This window comes from Zeus faber (assembly GCF_960531495.2).
Source record: "Zeus faber genome assembly, chromosome: 16".
NCBI classification, from domain to species: domain Eukaryota; kingdom Metazoa; phylum Chordata; class Actinopteri; order Zeiformes; family Zeidae; genus Zeus; species Zeus faber.
In genome coordinates, this window is record NC_137202.1 from 24272803 (window position 1) to 24296818 (window position 24016).

The 24016-nt window shown below is 43.8% G+C and overlaps 2 protein-coding genes across 2 annotated transcripts; one reads left to right on the plus strand and one right to left on the minus strand.

The window, feature by feature from the left end:
• The first annotated feature begins 4279 nt into the window (after window positions 1-4279).
• On the plus strand, window positions 4280-5351 carry sfr1 (SWI5-dependent homologous recombination repair protein 1). The gene is made up of 3 exons (XM_080017199.1): window positions 4280-4393; window positions 4714-5037; window positions 5147-5351. The coding sequence occupies exons 1-3, from the start codon at window positions 4307-4309 to the stop codon at window positions 5333-5335; spliced, it is 600 nt and encodes a 199-aa protein (XP_079873325.1). The 5' UTR covers window positions 4280-4306; the 3' UTR covers window positions 5336-5351.
• Window positions 5352-5514: 163 nt separating this feature from the next.
• On the minus strand, window positions 5515-23917 carry cfap43 (cilia and flagella associated protein 43; the record flags this gene model as incomplete). The annotated part of the gene is made up of 35 exons (XM_080016448.1): window positions 5515-5684; window positions 5844-5994; window positions 6089-6166; window positions 6563-6727; window positions 6836-6995; window positions 7372-7484; window positions 7959-8169; window positions 8279-8367; window positions 8458-8544; window positions 9378-9485; window positions 9576-9695; window positions 9793-9921; window positions 10174-10278; window positions 10430-10519; window positions 11480-11686; window positions 12150-12332; window positions 12874-12990; window positions 13516-13620; window positions 13699-13797; window positions 14714-14812; window positions 15603-15757; window positions 16291-16438; window positions 17692-17856; window positions 18439-18599; window positions 18698-18847; window positions 19045-19148; window positions 19401-19549; window positions 20779-20856; window positions 21456-21538; window positions 21746-21890; window positions 21993-22140; window positions 22232-22399; window positions 22701-22797; window positions 22892-23145; window positions 23889-23917. The coding sequence occupies 35 exons, from the start codon at window positions 23915-23917 to the stop codon at window positions 5524-5526; spliced, it is 4611 nt and encodes a 1536-aa protein (XP_079872574.1). The 3' UTR covers window positions 5515-5523.
• Window positions 23918-24016: the final 99 nt, after the last annotated feature.

The following is a 24016-nucleotide window of genomic DNA, read 5'->3' on the forward strand; positions in this document are numbered from 1 at the left end:
TGTGTGTGTGTGTGTGTATGTATGTATGTATGTATGGAAGATTGGACTAAGTGGTATTTAACAATGAAAATCTCTCCCAATGACAAGAGACAAAAGCTTATGTGATGGCGGGGGGGGGTCGGCCACATAATGTGCATCAAATTTAGGGTCTTTAATGAGAAAAAGATTTAGAACAAAATAAACAAAACCAAACAAAACAAATACACTCACACACAAACACACACACACGCACACACACACACACACACATTTCTGCATAATCCGCTGATCCATGCAGATTAATTTGATTTCAGGAGGTTGACATCTGCTACGCACATTGGAACAACGGCGGAGTTTCATGGTTTCATTGTTTTCAAACATCGTTTCTCTGCTGCCGTCGAGTCAACAGGCGGCACGCGGTCCTCGTTTCACCACTTTCCAGCCTCAAACTTGAGCTTTGTGCTGCGTTTCTTCCCTTTGTGTTGGTCTTTTTTGCACCGCGAAGGAAACTCGTCTCCCCTTAAAGACCAGAAGTTGCGAAGAGGGAAGTTATAGGTCTATTCCGAGCTGTTTGGACTCGAGGGGTTTAGCAGAGTTGTGTTTAGAGGCGTCTGGAATACATTTAAATTTTTTATTTTTTTCCCTCCGCATTAAATTGTATCTGTGGGACACGAGTCAAAATTGGATGCTTTCCTCCGCTGGCAGCCACAGGCACCAGATAGAACCCTCACCCACCACACCCAGCGCAGACATTCATCCACCCTGCATGACTCACGGCCGAGTATGACTCCAATCGGCCCAAATGATGGAAAACATTGTTGCCCGGGAACGGTATAACGGGGGAGGAACTGATTCACACGTGAGCGAGGCCAAATAGCGCCAGATATCTGGAGGAAAGGCGGTTGGTGGAACAAATGGAAAGAAAAGAAGCTGAAACTGCAGTAGCTCTTTGGAGAGAAGAGATTTCATGATTGTTTTTGTACGGTTGCGAAGCGGTACAGCCAAGATCAAATGAAGGATTTGCCTGAAATGCAACTCAGAACAGTGTTTTCCAAGTGCTCCATGAGAGCTTTCCAGGTATGCCCTGATAAAAAAATTATGTAAATTAGCCTTGGCGTTGCAAGATCAAAATTTGCCAGGCTGCACTAATTTGTTGAATTCATCGGTTACCAGCCAGAACAGCGGCTCCAGCCGAACAAGTTTCACTCTGAGAGCGAGGGCTACTCGTAGCGATGAGAGGTTCACGATTGACTCAGTAAAATCAGTCGTTAGATGCCCCGACTCTTTATTCATTGGGTGCAGTTGGTTTAATGCACGGTGAGCAGGGGACGACTTCCACTGAACGATTAACAACAGTTCATTATTTTCAGTTTGTTGTAAGATTCCCTCGTTCCCCCCGCCCACTATTTCGACTCCTGAGTCATTTGAGATGTGTTCGCCACAATATTCGTTTGTGACTCTTGCATCGCTACTAGTAGGCCACAATAATAAGCACGGTTCTCGACATTTTTAGTGGTTAAAGGGATAGCGGTATAGTGCCGTGGGATTATTTCATTGTAATAAGTGAGGGGTGGCGGCAAAAAAAACAACCTCGGAAAACACTGGCTTAGAATGGCTCGTACGGAATGAGACGGGGTTCTTGTGCAAAGTGCACAGCCAGGCTCAGGAGAAAGCGTATCCAGGCACTGAATCACTTTCTGGGTTTGTCACTTCCACATGACTTTAGAGATTAACACCTCAACGAGCAATCTCAATGACACTTTGGGTGTTGTCGGGCTACCACCGGCTTTCCTCGGGTGAACCGGAAAACTGCGTCGCGTGGAGCGTCGCTTTCATTATTTTACCTCAGCAGCCACGTAAAAACATGAGGTACAAAAAACGCATTTTGTTGAAAATGCTGAAATTTGTTGTTTTTTTTATCCCACCTCCCATTACAAGTCCATTCAAAGTGTTGTTCTTTTTGCCTATTTGGCAATTAAAAATAACCACCAATAATACCAATATTATTAATAATATTATATTACATTTTTTAATTTACATAATATACATTTCAACTAATAAATTGTTTAAATGGAGAGAAATAAACCGGACACAACACACGCCGTGGTATGAAAGGTCCTTCAGTAGGACATCTTATGCCTGGCAAAGTTTGCGAAGGAAGAAAATGGATACCTTCTTTTATTAATATCATACCCTATTTTAAAATACGGGAGTTCTTGGACGTTCTCCGCGAGAGTTATTCCAGTCTCGTGGGATAAAAACAGAAGCAGATGATTCACGTTTGCCAGAAGTATTCGCCTGAAACCAACAACTTCTGTCTTTAAAGCAGGGGTTCAAACTACAGGCCCGGGGGCCACATGCGGCGAGCGAGACAATTGAATGCGGTCCGCTACACATTTATAATACATTGCTAATATTTCTTTAATCATAATATTTAATTAATCCAGGCAACCTTACCTAATGTTTTGAGAATATAAAACAGGATAAAACAGAATATAACAAAGATTTTTTTTTTTTTGTTATGACACACACATATCATTGCACCTCAACTATAAAAAGAAAAAAACGCCAGACGGTTTATTTTTGTATTTTTATTTATGTTCAACATGACCACCCCCCCATGACAAGACAACCTGGCCAGTGCCCCCTGTGTCGTTTCAGTTTGGGATCCCTGCTTTAAACCAATGGGCAAAAATAAGTGATGAGTTATGTGAGTGAAATGAGTAATGATAAGGGAAAACACATCAATATTCACAATGAGTTTCATCATTTCTTCTTATCTCGCCAAACTGTTAATGCTTCAACTGTTAAAGTTCAAGTCAGGTTTACTGAAATTTTTGCCTTTTATGGTGATACCTCTACACCCTTTATATCCCAAAGAATTTGACTTTATAGCAGGTAATATATTATGGTACGCCTTCAGACGAACAACAAACTGGAGCTCGTGAGACAGCCCCACCCTCCTCCATAAAGAGAACAGAACTTGAGCCAGAAAGTTGAGAGTAATAATTACCCTGATGATCCCTCGGCTCTGCGAGACTCATCCGCATAAAATGTTCAGATCCCCATTCCCCGGGGTGAACAACATCAGACAGAGGTGCTCTGATGTTCATGTCCAGGCAGGATAGCATTCTAAGTCATAACATTCAGCTCAAGGCACTGATTGAAAGACACAATTAAATCAAAACACCTTAAGATAAATAAAAAGGGAGTAGAAGGCAATCGTCAAGGTTTTTAATCCTTCAATACGGATGAATCACACTGTTCAGTACAAATGAATCATCATGACCCCAGCAGTAGCCATGCAAGGTGATCATCATATGATATGGAATATAATATTCATAAATATTTTTTAAAGGGAACCTATTATGCTCCGTTAGACACGAGTTCATATAGGTCTCTGAGGTCCCCAAAACATGTTTTTGATGTTTGCTTTTTTTCCTGAAAATGCCACTCAGATCATACATCAGAGCCATTATACCATGCCTCTAAATCCATTGTGTTCCTGACGCTCTGTTTAAATGGGAGTGGCCACCCTCGGGAGGCCCCTAGATCTAAGCCAATGGGGTTTAAGTGCAAGTTTCGGGTTCTTTGAGCCAAAGGGGTTTGAGCGTGGCTGCTGGGTTCCGTTGTATTTAGTCCATAAGCCTTCACTTATTTCCCCTTATAAGTCCACCAAAATCTGTTCCTGAACAAATTTGAGGCGAGAAATAAGCAACCCAGTTCATCTTCACTGATGTTAGGTCTACAAGGCGCCATTTAAAAGTTTAGTCCGACTTTCGTAGCTTGTGGGGGACAGGGACAACGCATACACAGGAATTTTTTAGTTTTGTTTCGTAAGAAAATAAAATACCATAAAATAAAATAACATAAAATAAAATAAAATCTACAATAAAAACACTCATTTGTTATTGGTTTTGGGCTTATTCCGTGGGCTGCGATCTGCAACCTCACCGCTAGATGCCGCTAAACTCTACACGCTGCACCTTTTAAACGACTGGATTTTTTATTCTAAGTCCTGTCTCAGTTGAGTTAGATTTAATATATTTAATATTAGAGTTATGTCTCTAATAAAAACACATGTTTTTATAAATGTGCGCACTAAGGAATCTAAACACGGAAAGGTTGTCCACTTTTGGCACGTCTTGAGTAGTGAACTACGTCTCCCATGGGGCACCGCGGCAGGAAGTTATTTTTTTTTCTCTAATCCGGAAAAACAAAAAAGCAGCGCGATTGGGATCAACATGGCACATCACTGCGTTACTTTAGTTTAAGCGATAAAGATAACGTTGGACGGGCCGTCGGGTTTAAAGTTTAAAGTTACCAGATGGACAGGACTCCTCCGACAACCAAGTTAGACAGCGACCACCGCGACCCGGGAGACCCGAGCCCCAGTGCAGTGGGACGGGGAAAGGTAAGCTGCGGTGTACTGCTGCCCTCACCGGACAAACATGTGTTGACATAGATTGAAAAGTCACATGTATATATTTTATATATTCAACAATGTTTGTGTGTGTATATACACGTTAATAACTTCAATGCTGTGTTCGGTATCAGTTTTAATTAAGTTTAATATATTGAACTTGAAGCACTCCCCATATATTTTCACATGGGTGCCAATATATTATTTTCCCCCAATAATATCCGAAAAAATATGACTATACTATTACACAAATGTATTGTTCCTTTACACTTAAATGTATGGGTAGTTAACAACTGTCTTTCACTGCGCAGCCTCCTCAGCAGCTGAGCGCATCGCTCAGGGAGAGACTGAAACGGACGAGGCGCTCCTTCACCTCGCCTGTCTCCATAGCCAAACGCCTCTGTGTCGACGCCGAGGACGACGGGGGCCGGCCAGTCCCGACAGAGCCCCAGGAGGTGGTTAACAACCCGCTCAGAAGCCGGCACGCTGTCGACGTCAATAAAAACGAAGTGACGCCAGAGACCGAAGGAGCTCCCGGAGACTGGGCGAGGCAGCGGGAACACCTCAGACGCCAAATTACTGAGAAGGCGGAGACCCTGCGCAGGCTTAAGATGGTGAAAATGTACAGAAGCAAGGTAGCGGCTGCTGTGGACTGCTATGTGCTCTTCTCGAAACGTGCACCCCTGATATACCTAATGTACGTATTGTACGGTCACACATATTTTGTGTCTCGTCTCCCCACAGAACGACTTGGAACGTCTTCATCGCTTGGTCGACAAGTGGCGGAGTAGCGCCCAGGCCGCGCTGTGCGAGCTCCGGGCCGAGCTTCCCGCAGACGGGCCAAAGGCCAGCTTGTCTCAGCTTATTGACCTCTTTGGTCTGGATGACAAAATACTGCACTTTAATCGCTCAGAGGACGACTTCACCACTTGAGACAGAACCAAATAACTGACGAAGTTACACGTTTTCTCCCGTCAGTCGTTTTGTTTTATTCATCGAAAGCCTCATTCCCATCGTTATGGACACAAGCGTTTGAAGATCTACCGTTTATTTTTGTACGGTTATGTGTCAATCAAATGTTTTCCATCGTCAAGGAGGTTGCATGTGTTCCAGCGACGGGGCTAGGGCAGAGCGGGGAAGCTCTTCATTCTCAGGCGCTCCAGTTCCGTCCGGAGTAGGAGCAGATCTTCCGCCTGCATTTTGGCCATGTCCATCATGCCCTTCCTTTGAAGGATCATTTGGTAGTTCTCCTCGGTTTCCAGCTTTGTGTTATCTTCCGCCACTGCAGCCGCAACCACAAGCGAGAGAGGAGGAGAGCTCGTCTTAACATTTAGTGGCACTTTGATTCGGTCAGTAAAACAAATCCATCTCTGCATGCATGGTTAAGAATAAAACAAAACTACAACTTCAATCTTAATCGCGAAATGACCGCGCGATTTACCTGTCGCCTCGTAAATATCCCTCTTCTCGGCCACAGCCACTTCCAGGTCGAGCAGCTGCCGGTCTAAAATTGAATTCTTCTCAGCTTTGGTGGCTGCCTGACTTTCAAGTTGTTTGATCCTTTTCTCATAATTCTTTACGTTGTGTGCTTGCTACAGGAAGAAAAAATCAATTGTAGATGCATGTCAATGTGGTTAGGCTTTAAGGAATTCACCCTTTTATGTTGCTGCAGCACTATTATATTACCCTTTCTTTCTGCATTTTCTTCTCAACGGCGGCAACCTGCTTCGCCTTACGATTTCCGACACCTGTCGTGTTGAGATACTGGGAAGAAAGGGAAGAAATGCAGAGTTATGTAGGTCAGCTCTCGGGTTTCCAAGCACATTTAATTTTGTTCTTGTTCTGTTATTCCTTCACAGTAAATGCAGACTGACAATTAAAGGCTCAAAATAGCGGAGACAATTCTGGTATCAATACAACTTGTTGGTGCACTACTTCTCCGACGGTCCGGAGGACTGAATTTGCAAAATCCAGCGGTACAACCAATGAGATAAATGAGAGATCAGATGGTTGAGTGCCCGGGCGGAGCCAAAAAACATGGCAGGACTTACTTTTTGATTCTGGAACGGTCCACCACAGTGATGAATATCACCTTAAATATGCTAGATAATGTACCTCAACCCTTCACTCTGATACGAAGGTCCATGAACCCAGACTCACTTCCTGTAGTTCATCTGAGACAAACAGCGACTGGATGTCCTTGACTTTGTGGTTGAGGTTCTCCATCTGCATCCTCATCCTCTTGTGCTCCCATATCTGCTTGATGATTCTTTTACGGAAGTCCTTGCGCTCCACCATGGTGGCGATCTTCTTCTCCCCCAACATCTGATTGTAGTGGATTTAGATTCAACGTTTATCTAAAGCACGCCTACTGATAACTACTGATGGAGCAAGTTTTGATTTGGACCAGAGCGTCCGCTGGCCCTCACCCACCTTGATGGTCGCGTTGAGGCTTTCCACCACGCTTCTGTCGAGGAGCACGGAGTGGGAGTGGTCAGCGATGAAGTCTGTGGGAGCCACCTCCACCTGGCCTTGCTTAACCAGGACCTGCACCATGATGTCCTGCTGGAACAGGATCTTCTCATCACGCAGGCTGAAGCAGGGGCCAGTTAAGAGATGAAGAACAGGAGGATGTTCAATGGATAAAATAAATAATAATTAATTTAGCATAAAAATTTGATTTCAATAAGTTCGATTATTTTTTATTTTTTTTCCCCCAAATTTGAAATCTTAAAGAAAAATATTTAAACTAAAATGTCTGCCTAGGGCAATCTATTAATTTAATAAGCAGTTTTACAGTACAATGTATAGTATTTGGATTATCCAAGGATTTCATATGAATTGCGCTTTTGTACCGGATATTTAACTGGATTTTATGAACTATTTAATTCTGAAAACCATTTAAACTACTCAGAGTATTCCACTTGAACCTGAATAAGTAAATAAACAACATCGATTTAAACTCATACCCAACGAGTTCATCTTTCAGACTTTGGATTTCCTGTTTCAAAGTCTCCTCCTCGTCACTCCTTTTCTGAAGAAAAGCCTGCATCTCAGCCAGTGTCATCGCCTTCTTTTTTACCTACAGAATATTTTAACGGTCATTTGAATATGCGTTTAGAAAGAGAAGCCATTGCTGCAGTCCACCCAAGTTCTCATAGTTGTAACGAAACTACAGGGAGACGTAGCCTGGACTTATTGTGGTGGAGAATTTGCACCAATTCAGATCACGTAGCACAGAAGAAATAGAAACTGTCTAAGCAAGTACAGTTTTGCCTCTATTGGTTTACTGTTGGCAACAATTCCCCAAAATACACATTTCTGTCATCCAAAAATTTAGATTTTCTGGCTCTGGGATGCCAATAAATTTTGTTTTATTTTTCATCTTTGAAAGCAGAACCCCATTTGAAAACCTCAGACATTTAAGAAATTGAAAACATTCTGAATGTGCGGGGCAGGGGCTGCGTTTTGGAACATGGAACACACTTTTGCCAAATACACCCCTCCCTTACTACTGAAGACTCGCCGGCACATTGCCTTGCGTCAACGCCGTTACCTCTTGCTCGATTTCGATTTTGGCCCTGCGGACACGGCAGAAGCGCTCCCAGATGATCGGCTCCAGGCCCTCCGGCTGGTGCTCCAGAGAGTCCAGCTCATCCATGGCCTTCGACGTTTGGCAGATTACGTTTTTCATCATCCAGCTGCACTGAGGCCGCTCCTTGAACGGGCTCAAGGCGTTGTCCCCGTGGGTCACCATCTTCTCAACTCTGCGGCAGAAGAAAACACTCCCTTAGAACACCTTGAAGACCCATCGGACATAGCTGAGCATGACCTGCGCCGCCATCTTGGTATGGGAGTTAATGCATCGTCACAGACCTGGGTCTTCGCTTGTACAGCTTATAGAGAAGATCCACATAGTGGCTTGATACGTCAAAGAACTCCTTCCTGAATCCTTTGTCAAGCAGCTTAGGGTGGGTGGAGAGCAGGGAGGCGGTTTTAGAACACATACTGTACGTCTTTATGCGATCGTATACTTTGAACTGTGTAGCGCTTACTTTGTCCTCAGCTACAAGGTCGTCATAGGTCTCGTGAAACAATCTCACGGCCTCTTCGTGATGCTCCACGTCGTCCCGGACCTCGCTCTGTCAGTGAAATGGGGGCTCATATATATTATGTTATATTGAAGGCTTCGGACAAAAGCGGCTTCCAATGCTAATGCACAATGACATGGAGGCTTGTGGGCCAAACGTGGCCCCAACATTAATGCAGACTGGCCTAAATTTGAGGGGAAGCAATAAACGATATTTACACAAATTTTAGAAATACCTGAAGGGCTTAAACTAGCAACAAATAACTAGGTGACAATGCAGTAGCAGTGTGCATTTCAAGAATATGTACCCTAGAAAGAATATTATCTAGAAATGTATTGGTTCCTTTTAAAGGGATTCTCAATTTAGGGGGGAAATTGAATTTTTCAGACGAGGAGCTCAATAGCAGGATGCGCCCCATGCATGCAAACTATGTTAGCTCAATGCATGGCTGCAGCTGGAATTACCTAGCCTAGCTCCTGTGTCATTTCCCTAAAAACTGAAAATATACTTTAACTTTTTTATTATTATTGATAAAGACAATATTAAGAATATGCAGCAGGATTGGCATTTTCTTTTTTTCTTCTTTATTTTTGTTTTACAAGTGTTTTTTTCATTTGTGAGTTCCCTGAGGTGGTAATGGGTTGAACATGGCCCCCAGCAGAGTGTAGTTTAATAGTCCTGGCGTATTGTAATGTCTTGGAGGCAATCTAGGGTAATCCAACTCTCAAGGCGCCTTGCGGGTTGGTTCTTGCGAAATGTGAGCTCGCCGAACGTCACGTCACCCATTTGAAAGAATTCGAAGTAACAACCGAATATCAAAAAATCTGGACGCGGCAGGGTCATAAATTCCTTCTACGTGACTGAAAGACTAGGCGGTTTCTCACCTCGTACGCCCTCTTCGTCTCCAGCTTGTGGCTGAGCTCGGCCTCTCGGTTGTTAATCTCCTTCTCTATCAGGATGGAGTACACAAGATTGGCGATCTTGAGCTCTTCCTATCGACAAAAAAGAAAAGGGAAAAAAAAAAGTTTGCTGTAGAGGTTTTATTGTCGTACACTGCCTGTGTTTGAGTGTTTTATGATTACCTGGTATATAACCATCTCCGACTTCACTTTCCTCTCAAACAGTTTTGGCAACATTAGGTCAAACCCTTGCGTCGATTCCTTGATGGCTGTGTGCAGCTTCTTCATTTCGATCTCCAGGGCCTGGAACGACGCGATAACAGGAGAAATGTACATATATATATATATTTTTTTTCTGAATCAAATAGGATAAAATGCAGCTGGGTAGGAATCCTTCTACCTTCCTGTGTGCCTCCTGCGCCACACGCAGCGTATCGCATTTCTTCATGTACTCGCCGAAGAGCTTTTTCTCCTCTTCATTGAACTGGGTGTCAGGTTTGGCCGCAACAAATTCTGGCTGAGGGATTTCCTACATGAGGTGAGGGAACGAAAAAAGTGAATGTATTGTTTACTTTGTTTTGAAGCGAGATCAACAATTAAGATAACATAATCGTAAATATCTTCCAGAAATGGGAAAGCAGAGGAAGAAGTCATACAATAAATAGAAATAAATACAATTAATACATGGAAAAAGTACAATTTAACATTGTATTTGTAGAATTTATGAGGAAACAAAATATATTTCACAATGAAAAGCTAAAATAATAATAATGCAGCTGACCACGTTCAGGATGTCCTCTTTCTTCACTTCAAGCGTTCCGCCCATCATGTCATCCAGAGCCCTCTCTCTGATGTTGTCGCCCTGGAACAGCACACAACATATAATGACATCCGTTGGCGGGGGTTACATGATCCACGACTGTCATGTATCCAAAATAACCGAATAAATGCATGCAATTCAGAGGAGACGGCTTAAGAGGAGATGGATAAATGGAGGAAAAACTATAACAAAAAAAGTAGCTGTTGTTGTTGCAAACCTTGGCAGGCAAAAGTCTATCTTCTTCCAATTTCCGCCTCACCGCCTTTTCCTTCTGTTGCTCCGGGGTGAGGTACCTTTCTACATCAATCTGCAGCGGGAGAAATTTAGTTTTATCTAGTCCCGACACGAAAAGTCATCTGATAGGGTTAGGTCAAATTTTCAGTGCTTCACATTTCTGTTGAAAGTCCATGCCGCCAGCCGGTAAAGTATTTTAACTATAAAGCTGCTAAAGGATAGGTTCGCCATTTTTCAACCCGCTTCGATTATTTATTCTTGTTCCTAGCACAACCTGAACACTCTACTTTTGAGAAACTTACCGCTCAGCCGCAGCTTCTCACCGTGCTTGAATGCAATCCAATGGGGCAAACATTTAGGCCTTAAAATGTTATTTAATAGTATTGTCATTGACAGCCTCTATATGTGGCCGGGAAAATGGTAGCAGTTGGAGGTGGAGGTTTTTCAGGGTGTTATTGATTCTTTTGGCTCACGTAAGAGACTAGAAACATGAAGTTGCGCCGCTTCATACAGGCACAGTCGAGCAGTCTTAATATGTTAAAGTGAAGAAAAAAAATGGTAGCAATTTTAGCAATTAAGCACCTGGTTTTATCAGGCGTTTCAAGGCTTTATAGACTCTTTTGCACGTTCACAAATCAGCTCTCTTGGCTACATCCATGCTCGGAGACTAGAAACAGGGAGTTGCGCCTCTTCCTACTGGCAACCGACTGTCGCAAACGTTACGCTTTGGATGAAGTGTGGCAATTGTGAAAAGTAGTTTTAAATAAAAAGCAAGTTATAACTGTCAATGAAATCATGTTCAAGAAATACACTGTAATGTAAATTTCTTGTTAACAAAAAGAGGCTTAAACATTTTCGTCGTGCCATGAGCAGTCATAAGCGATGGGAACCAACATCTTGAGGAGACCTGGGGTGGAAAACAGCAAACCTGTCCTTATTTTAACTTGAAAACAATTCCAAATGTCTTTCCTATCCTCAGGCATTCTCTCACGTTCCCATTCTATGTACCGAAAAACGTTCCGTGAGGACTCACCTCAGAGTCCTCCACCGTCAGCGCCCTCTCTGGCTGCTCGCTGTCCGACAGGCTGGGGTTCCACACCTCCCGAACGATTCTCAGCTCCGCGGCGATGGCCATGATGCGGCTGTTCTTGCCTCTGATGTTGTTCACCTCCTGCTGCTTTTTCTTGAACATGGCCTCAAATTCGATGTTGAAGGCCAGCTTGACTTTATAAATCACGTCCTGGAGTAACGGGGAAGGTGAGATGAAAAAAATAAAATGGCGATGCCGTATATGGTTCGTGATAAAACCAAAGAACCGCCGTCTGCCGGTTCTGTGACCGACCTTTGAGTTCTATGCTTGTTAAAAAACGATCGCCTAAGCTTTAATTTTTGAGTCTGCCGGTTTTATGTTCTGTCGTTGAGATGTTTAGATGTCCTGAGGCTTATTTGACCCAGAAAAAAATGATAAATGTAGGGATTTCCTTGAGAGATTTGTTCTCTAATCCGATAGAACCTTTATTTAGGAACACACCTGAATATTCCATCAGGGAACCTTATCAGATACAACGTTCTTCTCAGATTGTCAGACAGCTCAGGTCGATTGGAGTTGATTCCACTTGTTTTTTTTTCTCTATTCGTTTATGACCCGGATTTCTCGGGTTGTTTTTGTTTTTTGGCGGCGTGCGCGTCGACAGGGTCCCCACCTGCAGCAGCGTGATTTGGTTCATCTTCTGCTCAATGGTGTGCATGTGGAACTGATCGTACAGATGGGGATGCGAGCAGCCGAGCTGGGGAGCGAGACTCCCCGACGTGGCCGAGCTGTCCGTCTCCTCTTCCTCTTTTTTGGGCGCCACCGCGGAGCTCACCTCCAGGACCTTCTTCTGGACCTGGGTGTTTTGGGGGCGGAAACACACCTTGAATCCGGCAGATGGGGTGGATTTAGGATTCCCCTTTTAAAACCCCAATTTAATTCCCCTTCTCATTCCGCGCCGCAGAGAAGTTACAACACCCGGTTTTGTTATCTTTCTCAGGCATTTTAAAAAAGTTAGCTCATTGACAGTTCAACTTTGGGAAGACTTGTTGGCAGGCGCTGAATAGCATTCTGTCCGGGGGAAGGTTGTTTTGACTTGAATGGTTTAGCAATAGAGTGCGGTTACGGGAAGCAAAAAGAAAACTGCGTGACCAGAGATATGAAGGATTGAATTGAGCCCCTTTTTTTGCAAGACAAACCATTTCCCGTGAATTGTATTTGTCACACCAGGGCGTTTCTAGGGTTATACACAAATCTTGTTTCTGCTTCACATCAAACGAAAGTCAACATGTGCTCCCATCCATTGAAGCGTCGAACCATCCCAAACCGCAAAGTTTGCAGAGCTTTTGAAAAGCCCGGAAGGGCGTGGCACAACCTTTTTTTTGTTTTCATCTTACAGTGTTGTTGGTCCTCTCAATCTCCCTGATATTCTCCACCCGATCCAGATCCTCCAGCTCTGTTTCTGTTCGCTCTTTCATGGGGTAGTTCTTTACCTCCAGCTCAGAGTGGAAGCCCTTTGGAAGACAAGCGCCGTTCACTGGACACATTCTGGTGCAAAGCAGAGCATTGACTCAGTGTTTCCCCAACTTTCCACAACAATGGAATCATGTAGCGGCACACCACTGTCCCTGTTAACCACTAAAAGCAGAAACATGTAGAACTGTGCTTATTATTTGGGCCTACTAATAGATAGTGACTCGAAATGAGTTGCCCGTGGCGAACGAATAAACGATTCCAGAGTCGGGAGTCGCTCAGGCAAAGGAGTGGGCGAGTGAGTGAATATTTGACTCAAAAACTGAAAGAAATTACTGAACTCGATGGAAGTCCAAGGGAACAGAGGAACCTTGCCAAGGAATTTGGCACAGTTCATACTGAATGTGACTGACTTACACTGGACAACATGACTGGAGAATTCCATCTCAAACTCAAGAGCGACCTACTCTTCTGATTCTCGACCAACGTGCATCACCTAGTGGCGTAACGCAGCTCAAAAGGCTCATCTGGGGAAAAAAAAGAAAGGAAAAAAAAAAAAGTCTCACCTTGACAGCCTTGGCTTTCACCTTAAAAAGATCCCAGCACTCTCTCTTGAGGACCGCATGGAGGTAGCATTTAGCGAGGTTGTCCAGCTCTATCTCATTCCTCATCTAAAGAGTGAAGAAAATACAGAAATGACCTTCCCGACACATCAAAAACCCAACTGTGCCTGCGTGCGCGCGCGTTACCTTGGTAACCTCCTGCACCCTCTTCTCCGCCAGTCTCTCCTGCGCCTCCTCATCCACGAACTCGGACAGGTTCTCGTCCTCGCGCATCATCTCCAGGAGCTGCCGGGGAAAGCGTTGCGGAGGCGCTTTTTAATATCAACTCTCCAGGGGGGGGACGTATCGGGTGAGAGCGGTGGTTAAAACGATCGACGAGGTTCACTCACATCGCGGCGCAACTCTCCAATCTTCCGCCTTAAACTCTTCTTTGCGTCAGAAAACCTTTCATTCTCCGCTTTTATGACCTGTGGCCAGACAGACAGACGGACAGACAGACAGACACTGATTTTTTTTTGTCAGACAGTAAAGCAAACCTGTCTCGACGGCGTGTGCACTTGCCTTAACTTTTTCGGCATTCAATGCACAGCGCTTGAACGTATTGAACGAGACTCTCCCCATAGATTGCATTGCGTCGGCCGCGATGAATTTCGCCACGGCGTCAAAATATTATTTGTGTGCTGTCAAACGCATCACTGCACAACACGCCGTGACCTCAGCGGAAAAGATGGACCTTTGTAAATCACAGAGGAAAGAAAAATGGCCCCGTAATGGTCCTGTAATGACCGCTTGTGAACAAGGTAGGAAACCCACAACACAAAGGGGGCCACACCCTGGTACTGTATTGGTCCGGCGTTATCAACAGGGCTTTGTGGCATGACAAAGCTACCGAGCCATTAAGGTTCCCAGCAGATATCCAGAAACAATATATATCAGCGTACTGAAGGAATGTGCCAACAGCAACGCAGCTGCTTCTCTGACTCAGGCTTCGCACACACATGCAAGTGGCACCTACCTGATAGGTATCCAAACATTAAGACTTTCCAGCTGCCAGGGCCAACAACTCGTGTGTGTGTGTGTGTGTGTGTGTGTGTGTGTGTGTGTGTGTGTGTGTGTGTGTGTGTGTGTGTGTGTGTGTGTGTGTGTGTGTGTGTGTGTGTGTGTGTGTGTGTGTGTGTGTGTGTGTGTGTGTCACACCGACCGCCTCTCGCCTGCTCTCCAGCCATGTGGGGTTGGGAGCCGGAGCAGCGGAGCTCCCGACCGGCTCCATGTCATCTGCCGCTTCAGTTGTGGCTTTGGCCTACGATGAAAAAAAAACAAAAAACTTGGGTTTAATCTCATTACTGGGGAAAACGCACGCACGCACGCACACACACACACACACACACACACACACACACACACTCTGAGGCGAGTGCCACCACCTTGTTGTGGCGTATTTCACCTTTTGATAAGACGCCATATCACAGTTTACAATCCTGTCCAATGGCAGCATCGTAGCTTAGTATCATAATCTTAGTTTTATTCACCAGGTACAAGGAGTTTGTTCTTGTGAGGTTCGGTGTTTTTCACTACAGACTCATGGCATTCAAAAATATAAAAGCTTAACAGTCCGAATGAATTTAGAAATATATTAAATACAAATACATTTAATTGTGACATATATAAAAATTGCCCAAAAATACCAAAGAAAACAAAAACAGAATAGTCAGATATTTAGCATATGCAATGCACACATGACACTATGCATAGGATACATTTTTGTTACGGTATAAAGGGTATAAATTATGAATATGAATTATTAATATGTAGTAACTATATTATTATAGTATGTACTATGTAACCAGTGTTATTGCACGTATATTATTGCACAAGTTGTGTAAATGTGTGTGTGTGTATGTGTGTGATTGAGGGAATGAAAGGAAGGGGTGGGGGAGTGTGAGTGATATTATTATTATTATTATGAATAATAATATTTGTTTTGTTTGTTATTACATTTTGGAAGCCTACTTTTACAGAGCTGACACCTTGTGTACATTTTGCAACGATAAAACCTTCTTTTTTTGTGCTGGAGCCGCAACGCCGGGTACCTCTTCCTGTGTGCTGTCCGAGCCAGGGAGGGACGGAGAAGCTTGGGCCCAATCAACCAGTTCAGCCAGGGCAGCGTTCTCTGCTTCCACGACATCACCCAGGAACTGAGCCATGGACTCCATGTACTTTGTGGCCTCGGCCCCTTTCCCGACACCTGCCGGTTCCATGCTTATACATAGAAAACAGGGTTGTTATTGTTATTATTATTATTATTATTATTATTAGTAGTAGTAGTAGTAGCAGTATGTGTATGTTGTATGTTCTTGCATATTTTAGATATTGGCATTACATTATTAAAAAAAAACGTGTTTACAGATATAAAGGCATTTTATTTCACAGTATTGGTTCACAATTTCAAGTGAACTTATTAAATAAACAAAAATAATTCAATTCTGTAAGAATTGTGAGATATTTCTCAGGTAACACATAACAAACCTAAGTCAAACAAATGCACCAACAAGGCAAAGAATAAAATAAACAAATAAATAACTCGAACTACATACAATATAAATTCTGTAAGGATTTGACCAAATATCGAGCAGTTGGAGTCTAACATGAATTGAGCTTTGTTTTTGTTTTCTCTTGATTTTAGGGGATTTGATGAAAGAGCAGCAACATTCTGAACGCTTTTGAGCGCCATCGCAACGAGGGCAACGGCGCCCTCTGGTTTTGTCCGGGGGAACAGACAGGTGAAGCGTCTCCACCTGAGCTGGGTGCAGAGGAGGAGGCCGTCTCCCCAGCCCGCGGTGACGAGCGTCTGGCCGTCTGCAGCGAAGGAGACGCTCCGGATCCCACCAAGACGACAGGAGTGACCCTGGATCTCAGCGAACTGCGTCTGTTCCGAGGTGACAGTCATACAACCTTTATGCTCGTATTCCATAGGTGAATGACACAGGAGGTTGAGGGTAAAGTATGCAGTATAGCGGGGATATTATTGATGGCTGGTTTAATTATTCTATTAAAATAAATCCTCATCTCATCATATGTTATTATATTATTATTATTATATATTATATATATATAAATTATATATTTTTTGATTTTCTATAAATATATAATTATATTACAATGTTTAATTGTATATTTTTGTATATGATACATGAAGCTATCATTTATTTTATATTAATTTATTAAATTGAAAATATCATGAGAAATATATAGTAAAAATTTGAATCTGGAATATTAATGCTGAATGTGAATGTTAATGTTTTTTTTATGTTAAGATGGAAGTGAGTTTAACTTGTAATCTTTAATCAACAAAGTTGAATGAAAACATGGACATTCATGTTGTTCATAATGTTAGGGATTTTTAAATTACTGTAAGTCCACTACCGCCATGGGCGCTGGATTGTACCACATTGTGGTGGGACACTACAGGGGGGACTCAGGAATGTTCCATTACGTAGGGTGCTTTATTTGTTTAAGGAAACCTTTTAAAGGAAACGGAACATAATAAAATACATGTCAAATAAAAACACATTGTTTATATTAGGACAGTGTTTTACCTGTTTTATCTAATGGTATGTAATAAATAAATTGGAAAATATTATTTATAATTTATAAAAAGCAGCGTCATATAAATAAATGGTATTTCATTGGTCTAATTAACGTCAACAAATTAGCCTTGACGTCACGTCACAGCAGGCACAGACCCAATCTACCTGTAGCAGTAGGCAGTGGTGTCATTAGAGGCTGACGCAGACCGGCCGAAATAAGCGAGCAACACAAACTCATCGTATTGCCGCATACAATTGCGATAGGCTTTAGACGTTATCGCAAAGGTGTCAATGTTCCCACCAAAAAACATTTTCCAAAATACTTGAAATGAACGGACAAAAAATCCCGGTGTCCCCCCTATCCCTGCGCCCCTGATTGCGACTTGCTTTGTCCCTTGCTTTGTCGAGGTTCAATGTATGACGAATACACACAACTACAGTTCAAGGCGCAAACTATTGTTGGTTTATGCTTATTAGATCGCAGGTTATAAAAGCGCTTCGGAATTAATTATAACTAATAACTGTAAAAAAATGTTAAAGGTGTTTTGCGAGTTAGGAAACAAAATGTATTTTTAAAAAAAAGAGCCTTCACCATGGACGCTGTCTCGCGGACGCGCAGTTTGCCGTCTCGTCCCGCTGAGGCCAGCCAAAGCTTGTGAGGGGACAGGGCGATGCAGGCGGGTCCCAAGGGGTGGCCCTCAAGACTCACCGCGGGGCTTAGCGGGGTCTCCCTTTGACCGGACGCACGATCGGTGCCCTGAAAGAAAAAAAAAAATACTGCATAGAAGATATTCTGTAACAGTGTCACTCTGGATATGTCACTACATCAGTGTTTCCAGACCTTTTTTCTTCCACGGAAAAAGCTTTAACAATGAAATTATCCCACAGCACACCGCTATCCTGTTAACCACTAAAAACATAGAATCATGTATAACTGTGCTTATTATTACGGCCTAGTAAGAGCCATGCAAGACCGCAAATTATTCATTCGTAGTGAAAAACAATCCTAACCTTTAATCACCACAAATCGTTAAATCTTGTCTGATGAACACAGAGTATTCTGGCTGGAACTGATGAATCAGGTGAATAAGTGCAGCCTCGCAATTTTGATCTTGCAACACAAAAGCTTATTTGACATAATTTATCTTTTTTTTTTTTTTTAAGTGGAATTTAAGACCTTTGAAACTAGTGGTTGAAAAACACTGCAATACATAGAACATTTTTAACATCTCTGTGTTTATATGAGTGGTCAGGTGAACCACAATTAGAATCAGGTTCTGCATTCCGCTACGATACAAATAGGAGATATTTTAGGGTTATGACGGCATCAGCGCCACACCTGAGGCAGCTGGAAACTCTGGAGGGCTTTTTTCCTTTGGCAGTATGCAAAGACCTCAGAGATGCCCAGGACACAGCTTTGTAGCGCGTCCGGTACTTTGTACGTGCCGGCCTTCAAGGAATCATTCAGGAGACAGCCGTACAGGTCCACACACCCCTGAGCTGGGATTTAAATACAAACACAAAATTGAAGTGTTGGGGGTCACCTCGGACATCCGAATGAGCCTGGCGACATTCTCACGGCCGTCGCCGGCTGATACCTGAGAGGCGCCCCTCGGCCAGAGAGAAGACTTTGAGCACGCTGCCTTCCTGCTCTTTGTCTTTTTGCCCAGTGCATAGGACAAGAACATCCACCTGCTTCGTGTTTCTGTTGAAGTGGGTGGAGAGGGACACGATGGGCCCAGGAACAACTGGAAATATCAAACAAAGTTTTTAAATTGCAATATTGCGCTGCCCAGGAAATACAGTATGTCAAGCGTGATCTTTGTTGTTTACTCAGGAGTTTTAACCAGGGGGCTCATTCAGGTGAAATTAAATTAAATAAGGCCCAAAAATGATGTTATATTATACGTTTCATAAAAACCTTCCCCGTTTGTACGGATTCTACCTGTGTACCCGATGAGCTGAAATTTTTTCGATGGCTTTGCGTTCAGGACGAAGACGTGGCAGTCCGAGGCACCGGTGAAAAGGAAGTTCCCCCCTTGGTCAAAACTGTCAAAGAAACACACACACAAAAAAAAAACCCCAAACAAAAACCCCAAATAAGGAACACATCTGAACTGCCTTCTCTGAATTAATTGACTGAACCTAAATGGATGTTAGAAACTGAATGCAGTGCCAATCCCCAATGCCAAGCGTGCACCGCAACTCACATTTCTATTTCATAAATCTACGGATGAGATGGCACTAATACACGACAAAAATTAAAAAAAAAATGGGCGTGACGTGGTGGAGGGTACTTGCTCTAAGTGTCCCACGGGGCCGTGGCACAGATGGACCTTGTGGACCACCCGAGGATGCTTCAGAATGAGGAGGTCGACGAACCAGACGTCGCCTGACGCCGTGCCGACGGCAGCGTACTGCGCGGCAGGACAGCAGGCCAGGCTGGTGACCTGGGAGGACACGAGGAGGGAGCTTTTTATTTCACCATGAGACTTCCCTTTTCAGAAATTAAGAATATGAATGAAGGATAGAAACAGAAGTTGGCAGATAGCAGCACTTGTGCAGCAGACTGTTAACCTGTTGGTCCGGTATGGGCGGGTGGCGGATACGCTTAAGTAGCTTTCAAGTATGTTATGTAACATAGGTATATACTGTAGTAAATCACGTTTAATAATAATATGTGATGATTGTTCGAGTAGAAGGTGCGATGTTGAAATACATATAGCATGGCATATTATGCTGGCGTAATATGATATATGTAGAACGGTAGATTATATCCATATCTATAGTATGGCAAAATAATAGTATAGTAGTAACAAGACAATTTCTGGTGAAATTGTGTGTGTATGTGTGTGTGTGTGTGTGTGTGTGTGTGTGTGTGTGTCTGTGTGTGTGTGTCTGTGTGTGTGTGTATGCGTGTGTGCGTGCGAGCCTGCGTGGATACAGTATGTGGGGAATTCTATCAGTACGTTCACATATGTTTGAAGACTGGATTTCTTTGGATGAAGACTGGATTTCTTTGCCGCACGGTTTTCTTTTCCCCATGGGGATTTGGCCCAAAAAGTGAAATATTTCTTTGGTCAAAGCACAAAGGTGTAGCACACCGTCAGGATCGAGACCTTCATTTTGACATATTCCGATGTATGTGGATATAAAACTGGGTGAGGAGTAGTGCAGCGAAATATTGCGAGTATAATAAGAGGGTCAATAATAGTCAGTGTGCGGGGCAGGCCTGCTTCTAGACTGCTTTGACTGGACAGGCAGTAAGAAATGTTGACTGGCTTATTCACATGTTGACCGGGGCGGGGTGTTTACCAAGATATCAGACCTGGGGACTACCGACACTGATTGGTTTTCCGAGTTCCCGTGGAACGCAGCATCACTTCCTACCGACACAAATAACAGTTTTCCGAGTTCCTGTGGAACTTTTGGAAGGGCTGAGCCCACCCCTGCCCACAGCCACCACCGGCCTTGGTGTGTGGCACTGCCAGCACACGTATTAATAATAATAATAATAATAATAATAATAACAACAATAATATGAATACAGATAATAATTGTTACAGACATACGCAGTTCCATTTGTCTTATTACTCAGGTTTGTGTTCCATTCTGGTGGAGAAATTCCCATGCCAATCTTTCTGCACTGTCATCTCTTTGAATCTGCAGTGAATCTGACCTCGGTTTGAAGAGCCAGCGACCCAGTACAAAAGCTGTCCATGGACCACAGCTGCATCTCGCCGGTGTCCCTCACCGACTGCAAACACCATGAAGAAATTACATCGCCCAAAGTAAGAGAGACGTGAAAACGTGCAACAGTGACGCAGAATGACCCTGTAACTTCTTTCCAGAAAAGTGATCATTTACCACATGAATGTCTGGGTTCGTATACAATGGCTCCCCTGCTACAAAATTGCCGCTGAGAACATCCAAGACCTTCACGATCGCTCCGGATTCGAGTAGATTGTATCTGTAAATGTTCCCCTGGAAAAGAAAAAATACACATATATACATACCTACATACAGTATATATAAATATAAACATACAGTATAGACATAATATACATAATTTAATACTTACCAAACTGGACGCAAATAGTAATGTTTTATAGTCAGGAGAGCACATGACACTTTTGGCGGGTTCCTCCAGCCTCAACGTTTGTGTGATCTTAATGTGAGTTTCCTTAATTTGCAGACAGTGTATCTCCTGGGGACACGTATTGCAAATAGGAACTTTAGTAAGAGGATGTGGAATAACATGTCGACAGTATGAAACGTAGATTGAATATATACATGTCATAGCCGCCACGGTGGTCCGTATGCTGCGTGTAAAGAAAGGGAATATGAACATCATACCGTTCCTGCAGCGATAACTCCGTCCCTGATAAGGGCTAAGCTTTGGAAGCTTCCCTTTCTGAACTCAGGAATCCCGCTGGCGTCTGATTTTCGAGCACAAACAAATGTACATGCACGCGTTTCAACCAAAGGTCAAGTCTGTCTCAGCGGTACAGTACGGCCGCCGCAGATGGTCATAGAACACATTTACTAAATGCAATGTGTTTTAGCGTCACAGAAAAAACAAACCGTGGTCTTTTTGTCCCTGCGTGTGCGTGTGTGTGTGCGCGTGTGCGTGCGTGCGTCTCTACCTTTGGGATTGAAAAGAACCGACACGGAGAGGCTCTCCGCATCGACGAGCAGGAGCATGTTTTCCTGACAGCCTACGTAGAGCTTGGACGTGGCCGTCCAGCAAACGGCGACGGGGGTCAACCTGGCTACATCGCGTTGCTGAGGCTGTTGAAACAGAACTGTCATCGTTTTTGCGCCGCGTAACACCGGCACCCGCAGAGTGCATTTATGTGGGTGAGGTAAGAGAAGGGGGGAAGAGTAGGGTACCACAAAGCTGTCCGCCTTGTCTCCGGTCAACCCCGAGATCGCCGACGTGGGCATCTGGGGGCCCCAGTAGGTCCTGCCGAGGTCGATGTGGGACAGCGTCTCCTCTTTCTCGACGCCGGAGCCGTCGGCCGCCGGGAGATCCACGCGGCTGTGGGACGGGAAAAGACTGCGCGTCAAAGCGCCCGCGGCGTTCTCAGAGTTAGCAAAGCCGGTCGAGAAAAAAAACCTGCGGCGTCTACCTCTCCTTCAGGATGTGATGGGTCTCGGTCTTCTCGATGTTCCAGACGACGAGGGACGACGTACCCAGAGCGCAAATTTGGAGCCAACACATGGGGTTGAAAGCCAGAGAGATCACGTCCTTCCCGGCTTGGGGTTGTGAGCAAATAGCCTCCGCCTTCTCCCAGTTCCTCCACAATGCAGTCAGGGTAAAAGTACAAATATTAGGGTTGCAAGGGTAATAATTAAATAAGGTTAAATACTAACAAAGAGTTGCCAACTCTTACTGTTATTGTATTGAAATCCTCACTTATTGTGTAAAACCTCACTCAGAATCTTTGATGTAGGATTTTGAGTTTTTAAGTAGACGCGCATATTTACGACGATGTAAGATTTAGAGTACGAGCAAAATCACTATTACTCTCTATATAATCTCCAAAATCCCCGTGGCGGCCATTTCCAACCATTGGTGCACCGCTTTCCATAGCTTACCACACGGTTATGGTGTGGTCCGGGACAGAAGAACAAGAACATAAATAAGGACCGCAGTCGCTCAGCGCCAGACAGGAGTAGTCAAATTCTGCTTTTCCTGCACAAACACAATCACAAAAGCAACAAAGTCGGCGTGGGAGTCCGCGGCCGCCGGGGTAAACAATGCACGACTGCACTAAGTGCGGTATCACCTTTTAGTTCGCTCTTCAGCTTCAGTTCAGGATAGCCGTACAGGAATATGGAGGGGTTCAACCTCTGCTCAGAGAAGGCCAGGATCTCACAGCTGCCACTTGCTGTGAAAATGCCGATGCCTCGGCCGGGACACTGGAACACGCGTCTCGTTTTTTCCTTTATGTCGAGGAAGATGATGTAGTTGCCACAGGTGTAGCACGCTGTTTTCGCGTCAATGAACTCAACCCTCTGGTTTGGGAAGCCCTGCGCCCACCTGGGAAGAAGAAATGAAACACCTGGCTTTTGGTGTCATTTGGGAGACTGATCACTTGGGGCAAAGCAGCCACGAGGCACGGAAAGGCAAGTTTATTTATAGGGCACATTTCATACACAGAGGCGTTTTCAAAGTGTTTTACATAAAATAGATGTATATATATTTTTATTTATTTATTTGTAAAAATGTTTAAAAGCATAAAAGCCATAAAAATAGTAAATAGCGAGGGTGCATTTTACAGTCCGCGTGCAATTATGAGCAGCAGTTAAAGGCACAGGTGAACATAAAAGTCTTTAGCCGGAGTTGGGGCAGACCTAGGATCTGCAGCTGTGTGTGGCAGAATAACTTAAAGCGGCCTTAGCATGTTTTGTTTTCATCCGGGGAACAGTGAGCGGGTCGGGCCCTGATGACCCAACAAGTCCGCAGGGTTCACAGGACGGAAGCGAGTCAGGTATGTATTTTGGCCCAAAAAAACCACCGAGTGATTTATAGACAAATAACAGTGTTTTGAAATCAATTCCATGATAAACTACCTGTATTACTACCACAGTATGTATAGCGATTTTGTGTTTTACTTTTCCCCCTTGTGGGACTTATAAAGGTTCATCGTATCTTATATTGTATGTACTGTGCATGTGAATTCATTGCACAAGTGTCTGTCTGTCTGTCTGTCTGTCTGTCTGTCTGTCTGTCTGTCTGTCTGTCCTAACATGGCATTAAACACGCACACATCACACATGTACCTGACTTCCATCTTCACGATGTCGTCCATTTTCCTGGATAAAAAAAAAAAAACAACAACAAAAACAACAACAACAAGTTTCTCCGTTAGAAAGTCAACGTCGAGGAGGCGGAGCGCTCCCCACTCCCC

What these genes read in the sequence shown, in the direction of transcription:
- sfr1 (XM_080017199.1), top strand. Translation starts at nt 4,307, where the DNA reads ATGGACAGGACTCCTCCGACAACCAAGTTAGACAGCGACCACCGCGAC. An exon ending in GTGCAGTGGGACGGGGAAAG is followed by an intron (nt 4,394 to 4,713) that starts GTAAGCTGCGGT and finishes TTCACTGCGCAG; the next exon opens with CCTCCTCAGCAGCTGAGCGC. An exon ending in TGAAAATGTACAGAAGCAAG is followed by an intron (nt 5,038 to 5,146) that starts GTAGCGGCTGCT and finishes GTCTCCCCACAG; the next exon opens with AACGACTTGGAACGTCTTCA.